The 10,485-nt window shown below is 42.9% G+C and overlaps 1 protein-coding gene across 4 annotated transcripts in view; it reads left to right on the forward strand.

Annotated features, from left to right (window-relative positions):
* The window catches only part of LOC121280341 (BTG3 associated nuclear protein), a 281,633-nt gene extending 271,772 nt beyond the window's left edge, over positions 1-9,861 (forward strand). For all 4 annotated transcript variants that reach the window (XR_005943600.1, XM_041192229.1, XM_041192230.1 and 1 more), the window contains one exon: positions 8,804-9,861. Coding sequence is in view for 3 of the 4 variants with exons in the window: in XM_041192229.1 (XP_041048163.1) it covers positions 8,804-8,932 (129 nt within the window). In the remaining variant the exon portion in view is untranslated. The remainder of the gene's footprint in view (positions 1-8,803) is intronic.
* Positions 9,862-10,485: the final 624 nt, after the last annotated feature.

A 10,485-nucleotide genomic window follows, 5' to 3' on the forward strand; every position in this document is an offset into this window, starting at 1 on the left:
TCGTAATTCATGCAAAAAAATGCATAGGATGTATACAGGTTATTGCTTTCCATCAGTTGTAGCTGGAAATAGAAGTGTTAGAAATCAGGCGTGATGGGATTAGAAGTGCTCGACTTCTATTTTGCTCATTTGCTCCTGGTAATTGAATTTACAGTGGACAAGCACTTTCAAGATCCCTCAAGATTAGATAACCCTCTTATCTCATTTTACAACTGGGGTATGAACTGCTGACATTTCTAACAGTTTAGAAATAAAGGATAGACTATTATCCATTGAAGTTCAAAATATGAACTTCGACTATGAGGATGCTCATGTGGGGAAGGAACACTTTTTGATCAAAATAGACTAACTTTAAAATGTTATGCAAGTAAATAGTAATTGCTGAGAAACATATCTAACTTTCTGACTTGGAGATCTGTTTTTCATTTAGCTACCTATCTCCTTATTATAAAAACCCTAAATTAGGTTTCAAACTTATTGATGCTTTGAAGATTTTGTGAGTATACTTTTAATCGCGCTTTTCTGCTACATTTGTCCCAGAGTGAGAAATCTAAAAAAACAATACTTTTTCTTGACTGAACCATTAGGAAACAATTCATAATTCTATATGGAATCATAAATATAAATATTTCAACCATAGATTGGGAAGCTGGGGTTGTTCTTACAGCAGAGAAGGTGAAGAGGAGATTTAGTAGAGGTGTTAAAATCATGAAGAGTTTCGATAAAGTAAATGAAGAGAAACTTTCCCATGACTGATGAGTTGACCACCAGAGGACACAGATTAAGGCCACTGGCTAAAGAACCAGAGGCAACACAAAGAAAATTTGTTTTACTCAAATGAGTGGCTAGGATTTAGAATGCACTGCCTCACATGCTAATGGGCACAGATTTAATACTAACTTTCCAAAGGGAATTAAATAAATACCTGAAGCATAAAAAAATGGCAAGGATAAAGGGAAAGAACCGAGGAGTGGGACAAGCTGCATTACGCTTTGAAAGAGTTGGTGCAGACTCGATGGCTGGGATTTTCCGTGTTTGCTGGCGTCAGGTGTATTCTGTGGCATGAGCGGACAATGAGGCGAGAAGGCCTAAAATCGGTTTCGTGATGTCAGGAAACCAGTTTGCGATTGTCCGCTCCGCCCACAAATGGCAGGCTGCATTTCCTGCCATTGGACATTGGGAATACACCTGCATATCATTATAAGGCCAGCCCGCTGGAATTGTCCCCCCATGCCAACGTGTTTCACAACAGCGTATAAGAGGCATACACTTGACGGGCTGTACTTTGAGGGGAACTCGGAGGTGAGTATACACAAACATTGCGGAGCACTCGCCCGGGGTACCTGTTGAATTTCAAGGTTGAGATGACTTAGGGTGAGGTGGCAAGGGCTGCCCTGCGGTTGAGGTGACTTGGAGGGGCAGTGCAAGGGCTGCCTTGCAGTTGAGGTGAATTGTGGGGGGGGGGGGACGGTGAAAGGGCTACCGTGCAGTTGAGGCAACTTGGTGGGGATGGGGGGCAAAGGCTGCCTTGCGGTTTAACGCATAAGCACGTGGGGGCGGTGGGTGAGGGAAGTCACCACGCATTAGGGAAACCTTGTATAAAGTGACCATTCCTCTACAGCTGAGACAGTTCAGACACATCCACATTGATATGATTGGAGTCGGGTCTCTAGTTTCTCTGCCCACTCAAGCAACGCAGAGGCATCAAAGTGTCACTGAGTGCTCCAGAGCTTCTCACTCCTTGGGCACAGACTGCAAAGTAATGAGCGTCATACTTAACCAAGACAGGTTCTTAGTACACCCATGCTAACTCTCATCCTGCTGGAGTACATCAGGAGCATGGAGTCTGGTGACCTAGCTGTATGCCTTGTGGCTTACAGAGAGCAAAGATGATGAAGAAGAGAGCAACTGAGGCGCCTGGCTGCACAAAGGGTGGAGCAGCACCCTCTAAGAAAGGGCAGCTGTGGTTCCCACACATCGCCGAAGAGCCACAGCGAGCCATGGCTGGTCGGTGCCTAGCTAAACCCAGGGTCTTTAGATGCCGCTTTTTATTCCTGCAGATGACTGAGAACCAGTGTCGCCAAAGACTGCACATGCCAAGGGAACTGGTCAATCACATCTGCCAGCTACTGCAGGATTTGGTGCCACAGGAACATAGAGGGCATCGACTGCCAGTGGCCATGAAAGTGACAGCAACGCTCAATTTCTACGCCAATGACTTCTTTCAGGTGCCCACAGGTGATCTCTGTGGGATATTGCAAGCCCTGTCTGTGATGACCTTGGTAGGCGTCCTCTGGAGGGCTGAGATCTGGAGAGCTCCGCTCTGCTTTTGGGGCCCTGCTGTGTGGCAGTGGCACCCTCTTCAGCCTGTTGAGCTGGGGCTGCTGAGGTTACAGGAAGAGAGGAGTCGTATTGGTCGGACTGCAAAGTAATGAGCGTTTCAGTAGACTACAGAGCAGCTGGATGACTGGGCATGTTATACAATCTCCTTGCTAAAGCTGGCCATGAAGCAGTCATTGGTGCAGGTGCTCACAGCCCCTTGCAATGTCATCATCCCAGTTTGGACCAGTCTCCCCCGGTTCAAGCTAACAGTGCGGCCTTGCACCATGGTTAGGAGAATGTCTGCCCCTGAGCTGAAAGCACAGCATGCAGTTCAATGGGCAAAGCTGCAGCCAATTGGTTGGGTGGAGTTGGGCAAAGGTGGATGGGTTTCAGACAGCCAAGCAACGCAGGAGTCTCTGGCCATCCAAGTGATGGCCAGCACTCTCCTGGATCTGTTAAGGGGGCCTGGATGGATGCCATCGGGGGGGCACACCTGCTGATCCTCCTCCCTATGGGTGCCCTGGCTGATTCCTTGAGGAGAAAGGGTAGCTGGAGTGAGATCGAGCTGCGCCACACCCTCTGGCATACACACTGTTGGAGGCCGACTATGGCATCAGCAATGGAGTTGAGCCCTCACAGCAGTGCAGGAGCAACATCCTGGACCGTGGCCCCCATCCTACCAGTGTTGACCTTGGTGCGCTGGAATGCCGGTGCTACCACCTCAGCCTGAAGGTGGATGGACTCCTCCATCGTGCCTTGCAATCTGGGAAGTGCAGTGGACATCCCTTCCTGATGTTCCTGAGCTTGCCTTTGCAACTCCAGCAACTGTGGCATGACCGAGTCCAGAGGCTCGTCATCTGACATTACATCTGACATTCACTGTCAGCAAATTTTGTGGCCTCCAGCAGTCCTTTGAAAAGAGCCACCCAGCTGAAGAGGAATCTGAAGGCACCTTCAGAGGTTCCTCCGAGGCTTGATTGGAGGCCCTGGGTCGTGGACTCAGTCAGCTGTTTCTCAGATGTGCTTACGGAAGCAAAGGGAGATAATTAGTGCATGGCAGTGGCCTGTGCAACAGGACACATCAGTCACAGCATGGTTGTCTGAAGGATGTTGCACTGCTGGATCCTCACTTAGTAGAGTACCACTGACCTCACCATCAGCACAGGACAGGTCCAGATCCTCGCCAGCCAGCTGGGTGGCTCTTTTCAAAGTCCGTGAGGACCTTGATTTCAGGTATTCCTCCACCTGCCTGCGACCTCTCCCTCTTGTGTGCCAGCTTGTCCTGCATAAATGGGAATGGAGAAAGTGTAAGCAGGATGCCTGCGAGGCCAAATGATAAGTGTGCCTGGCATTTGTGAGTAGTTAGTGGCCCTATGGATGGATGACAACAATGAAGGTGTGTGTGAGAGAGTGATTTCCCTTGAACCGGCAGTGAGTGAGGGCCCTGTGGATATATGATGGGTTTATGAGTGTGAGTTGAGAGTGATGAGAAGAGTGACTTGCCTGACGGGACGGAGGAGATCATTCATCCTCTTTCGGCACTGGGTGGTTGTCCTCTTTTGAAGGCCATTGGCACTGACCACCGCTGTCACTGCCTCCCAAGCCGGATTAGTGAGGTTGCTGCCCATCCTGCGGCCAGAGCAGAGGTAGAGGACATCACAGCGAGTGTCCTCTGTGTCCAAAAGGCACTTGAGGGACTCATCATTGAACCTGGGGGCTGCAGTCTTTTTGCCTTTCAGGACCATGTCTTCTTTGCAGCAGTCGTGGGCTGGAAGCACTGAGATCTGTGCACACGGCTAGACCTTAAAGCGGCATGTTGAAGCGGCAAGGTCATGCCATGGAAACGACATGCTTCCCTGGAATGCATAATTAACGCAGTGGGTGTGGGACAATGTGTGAAAAGCTGCTATTGTGGCTGGCGGGTAAAACATCATTTTACCCGTCCTCTTCCGCATTTAGTGCAAATCTGGGACGATTCCTCCCAATGGGTGGAATGGCCTCCTTCTGTCTTGTATTATTCTATGATATGTAATGCTTAATATTGAAGCAGAACTACAGCAACATCTGTAATGGCAAATCTAACTGACAGTTGATCAACCTATGGATTTTAGTGGCACCAAAAGAATCTGTGCAACAGGTTCTATGGTTGTACAAGTTCTATGTCTGAGGGAAAATTTAAGTCAGTTATTTTTTTGTGAACGTGTAACTTACCAGGCTGACGAATACAAGTTTAAATTATCTGAAAGCCATGTAGTAAAGGTACTGAATGAATAATGTGGTTTGAAGTGAATAAATATGATAATGTTGTGTGCTTTTTTACAATTTAGCTGACCGTAGTTCAAATACTGGATATATTTTAGGCTACCACTTTTGGCATGACTTTATCAATATGCAAAAGAACAGAAAGTACATATGTGTCCCACATTATTGGCAGTTGTAGCAGACTTCCAGTGTCTGTAGGGTTGAGTGCATACCCATGCCAAAATACTGAGCCAGTGAGAATTTGGCTAGTTTGATTGTATTGGTTCACAATCAACTTTGCTTGGTTTGAGGGTTGGATTGTTTTTCAAAATGACTGAATTTCAGCTTTTCTAACTAAAACCTTATTTTTTTGCAGTAAAACTTGATTAAAATGCAAACTAAAAATACCAGTTCCATTTGAGCTTCTTATGATGTGTATCATCCTATTAAAATTGAACATTTCCTTCCTGAAGTTGACGATAGGGGAATAGGGTGCCATATTTGCTTCTTTCTATAGCTATCACAATCTAAAACAAATTCCTTTCAAACATCGTGGCAATATTAACTTCGGTACCAAATGAAGGAAACAACAGCAGTATCAGGAACATTATACATAATATATAGTGCCTTTAACATAAAAAATTCTCTTAAGGTGCTATAAAGTGGAAGAAAGGAACACACAGCAAACCTTTGTGGGAGAGATAAAGTAACCAAAGGCGCGGAAATGGGTTTTAAGGAGTGTTTTCAAGTCGCAGAGAGGTGGCAGGGTTTAGAGAGGGAGTTTGAGAGTACAGCCATGATGGTTGAAAATTTACCACCTGCCAGAGCAGAAGGAGGAATTTTGCACAGAAGGCTACAGCCTGTGATCTAGAAGGAACAGAAAGGTATATTAAGCTGTAAGAGGCTGCAGATTTAAGGTGGTATGAGGTCCTGGAGGAATTTGTAAATGAAGACTAGGACTTCAAATTCACTGCTCTGGGGTTACAGAAAGTTCATTTAGGCCTAGTGGGGAGGATGATGAGGGAAATAGGCAAATGAAATAGGGGACAGAACAGGATGCAGCCTACAAAGTTTTGGATAAGTTGGAGTTTGTGCAAAGTGGCATTCAAGAGGACAGTAGAGGAATAATTCTAGAGATGACAAAGGTGTGGTGGATAAAGGTTTCAGTGGTTGAGGAGAAGCTGATCAGGAATATAGCAATGTTGCAACATTAAGTGGTGTTGATCATATATAGGCATACACTTAGAAGTGCAAAATCAAAGAGGATGTCAGTGTCATGTACAGTCTGGTTCGGCTCAATATATACAGCCAATGGGGGATCATGGGTTGGTGTTGACGGTGCCCAAAACAATTGGTTCCATCTTCTGAAGTTGAATTGGAGAAACAAGTGCCTCATCACAATTTAAATCAGTTAATTGTATTTTTGCAATAAAATGTTTTATTTATCTTTCTGAGAAATAGTTAATTTAAAAGCAAATGTTTTGCAAAGAATTAGTTGATTGGAAGCTCTGTTTCTTCAAAACATATTCATCATAAAAAGGAGAAAATTGCTATTTTTCAGAAAGATGAGTCCCAGATTCAGAATGATCACCTCTCATTCAGAGAAGAGCTAATCATGCCATCTACTTAAGAAATTAGTCGCCTGTTAATAGTTCAAGGCAATCCACACCTAAGGCACAATATAAGCAGGTTTAAATGGACTTTAATATTGAATGGCTAAAATGAAATAAATTAAAGTCCAACTATAATTCAGTAAGCAAAATTGAGTTATTTCTGTTAAACCAAATCCTAAATTCAACTAGACCGTCCTATTCCTTGAGATGTCAGCCAAGTAGTTCTTCAAGTATATGCAAATCTTGATATTACAATCTTAAAAAGCAAATGATTGCCTCAATAAATGTATTTCCATTTTTCTAACCTTCTACTATTATTCAAAGGAGAACTCTTTACAGACTTAACAATTTACAAACTATTCCTATCAGATCAGTTTAGAAACACTGTACAAATGAAAAGACGTTGATCCTGCGTCCACTCGGCCATTATTCCAAACTCCTTCTATAATTCCGGAAAGAGTTGAGGCAAATAACCAGAAACTCCCTCAGAGCCCAGGATACACCATGTCCCAGATACACCAGCTCCCAGCCTTAGGAAATTTCCAGTGGTTTAGTTTGCAGCCATAGCTTCCACTCAGCTGAAACAAGATACAAAGGGAGCAGGGTTGATGGCAGAAGAGCCCAATGCTGGACTTTTCCACATCTTCAGTGCTCAGTGGGACCTGTTGTTTGTTTGAAAGCTGGTATGCCAAGGTTTGTCCTGACTTCCAGATGGATACAAATGGGCCCCATCGGGTGCCCAGTAAGTTTCCATGAAATATTTACCATTTTCAGCCTGCATTCAAATGGGGCATAAGGAGCTTCAGACTTTGTTTCTCTGGAGGCTGAAGGGATTGACCTTTTGGTTGACAGCAATTAATATTTTCACCAGTGTTGAATAAGATCTGGGTCTCTAAGATCTGTCTGTAATGACATAGATACCCAGTAACCCCATGCTAATGAGTCTTTCAATTGATTCCACATGTTCCAGTATGATTAGCACTGAAGACCAACAGTGGGCATGCTGGAATCATGGCTTATATAAATTTGTAACATTTGAATCCAGAGTCTTTTTAAGTAGTTAGGGGCCCAGAACAACCACTTCACAGCCAATGTGCTTGGGATTGCATATTAACATTTCCAAACACTAAATTTTAATGTGCCTCAACAATATTAACCTTACGTCTTGAATCTGAGCATCATTCTTGGTCACTCAGAAATTGACCTTGTGATGAATAATGTCACTTAGGCATGTCTTAATGCTATTTGATACACCTACAGAATGTATAGTACAAACTTTCTGTATACACATTACATAAATAATCCTTTCTGATTAGAGTTAACGACATTTTATACTCTGCAGCAGGATTCTGAAAGTATTGGCCCATAACTTCCAAGCTTCCCAGAGTTATAACTGAGATTAATCCCAAAGATGCGCTGGGGAACCCCCTCAAAGTCCCCAGGTTAGGATTACCTGGCAATTGCCCGGGAAGTTCAAACTTACATTGCCCTGCAATCGAAACCATCGAAAATACAATTTAAATTGCAAACTTCAGATGGCTCTGACTGTCTTAGCAGAATAATTACCGAGGAAAAATTAGAAGAATTAAAACTACTTCTAACTCCTGGGTAACTATAGTACTGATTCCTCACGGGATTCTCCCCACCCCCCCAAACTCTTCCCATTGGACATCCTCTGAACACCTCTGAACCCTAACCCCCACTGAATACCTGACCCCCCCCCCTACTGATCACTCAACAGCCCCCAATGACCAACTGACACCCCCCTCGCTGACCACCCAACCTCCCACCATCCCTACTGACCACCCGAACCTCACCCCCGATTGACTCTTCCTACTAACCACCTGATTCCCCAGTACCCCCCCACTGACCACCTGACACCCCCACTAACCACCCAACACCCCCACTGACTATCTGACCCCCCCCCCCGCCACACACACACACTGACACCTGACATTCTCCCTAACTGATCCATCCCCCCTCTGACAATCTGACCCAACTGACCAGCTGACCCCATCACTGACCACCCTTAGAAACCTTCCTTCTCTCTGGCTTGAAAGTGGCTGGACCTTTAAACTTACCTGCTTTGCAGCAGCTCGTGCTGTAAAAAAGGGGGCCTGGTTTCCTTACCTCCGACTTTCCAGCCTTCGACTGAAGGCCTCAGGACACTATCCCCTACACAGTTCTCACCCAGCCTGAGTCGGAAGGTCAGGAGAAAAAGGATCAGCTGGATTTCCAGATAAGTAACTAGGAGCAGAGTGGCAATCCAACTCTGCCATTCCATGGAAGTTCAGGCCCTTTGTGCTTTATGTTAATAAGTGAGAGCATTCTATTTTCTTGCTATTTTATAACTTCAAGTCCTCCTGAATTTCCTTGTTGTGAAATAGATGCCACCATCTATTATTAAACATATCTGTTTTCTTTTAATATTTAAAACAAATGGAGGGAAAGAGTATAACTACAGTTCACAAAAAGAAAATGTGCAAAATATATATAAAGTAGAAAACTATAAGAAAATATATGTACAGTTAAAAAGAAAAGAAACAAGGATGTAAACTTAATTTTTTGGGAACCGTCTTTAAGAGAATGTGACATGTAATAATTAGCATTTTTTCTGCTTTATTTAGGGAACAGAAACTCTTGCAGCCACAATTCAGCCTGAAATGCAAATTGAACATGGAGCGATCCAGATTCAACAAGGAGAAAATGGAGAAGTTGTTCAAATCCAAATGCCAGTCAATACTGTCAACAGTTAAAATTAAATGAACAGAACTATAACAGCAGGGAGAAAAAAAACAGCCTGTGCAAAACAAGCTATGGCTTAGCTGCAGGTCGCACATTATGATAGCCAAACCTGAAGCATTACAAAAGAATAAAGCATTTCAGCGCTCTGTTGAGAAATATAAAAAGACTTTGAAATCATTTGAAGAATTTGTTTCCTATATCAAAATAACTATTGTGGACATTGGGATCAACTGTTAACCATGTGTGAAACAAGGGAAAAAAAAAATATATATATATATATATATATATCTGTACTGCTCATTGTAATTTTACAGGGTCTGGCTTAACTGCAGTGTGTTTTTATTGCTACTGAACTATTTGGTTTGAAAAATGAATTACACAGATGCTTTGTTTGAAGTTTTAAAGAAATGTATTTATGAATTGTATACATTATAACTAGAATTCAGGGAGTTTATTTTTTCGTTTATCATTTGCAGTTGCAAGCTCTTAGGAGGCAGAACCAGTAAAGCTTTTCTGTAACTAATTTTGGTTAGAAAATATGGCAGTCAATTAAGGAGATTTGTTCCAATTATTATGAAAAGGAATAGTGAAGTACCGCCAGTTCTTTCAGTCTGAAGTGAATTAACATTTTACTGCTTAGTTTAGGTGTAGCAATATGTTGTTACTTTTAACTTACATCATAAAGGAAACAGCAAATAGTGTTTTTGCACTCTTCTGCAGTCTTGATAAAGACTCATGTGCTATAGAAATATTCTTGTAAAATGCTTATTAAATCAATGAGAAACCAAGGTCATTGTGTTTTTAACATGGATAATATTGAGCAGGAACATAGTCAAAACACTAGTCACGGAAACATAAGTTTAATAACTCTTACGATCATTTTTTCTTTATGTCTAGTTGACCATAAAAACACATTAAAAACCAGTGTTTTCTGACGAAATCATTGAAAAGATTTTTTTCACTGAGTATTTTCCCTGTCATTTGCAAAGGGACATTCCTGTCAGAGTTATCACTACTGTTTATTTAAGTATTCCAAGTGTATATTTTTCAATATCAGTAATATTGAACAAGTTGTCACAAAGTATTACACGTAACCTAGAGTTTCTTGATGATTGAAGTTTTGGATTAAAAAAAGCAGCAAAACATCTTTTGTCCCAAAATTTAATGGTTTGAATGGGCTTAACCAGGTAAATGCAAGCACTGAGGCTGACTGCCTCCTTTATGCTCTTACCAGGATTTCTATAGCCTCATGGAGACATTTGGAAGTAGCAGCAGAGGTGAAGTTCAGATCCTTGGTGGATTCCCCCATCAATAAGCACTTACTACTGCTTTTCAGGGCCACCACATATATACCCCAAATAAGAGGACGTTTTAGAGGCACCCTCTCCCTTCTGTTTTTGCTTAGCAATGACCTGCTGAAGACCCTGATCTCAGCCTGTGAGATCCTTGAATCAGTCTTTGAGACACTTCTAATCCTTAAATGGCCCCTTGCCACCTCTTTTGGTGCTGCAGTTACATCCTTTTTCACATTGGTGAGATCCTTCCTAGCAACAAGAACCTTTTA

Source organism: Carcharodon carcharias, chromosome 7 (assembly GCF_017639515.1).
Source record: "Carcharodon carcharias isolate sCarCar2 chromosome 7, sCarCar2.pri, whole genome shotgun sequence".
Taxonomy (NCBI): Eukaryota; Metazoa; Chordata; class Chondrichthyes; order Lamniformes; family Lamnidae; genus Carcharodon; species Carcharodon carcharias.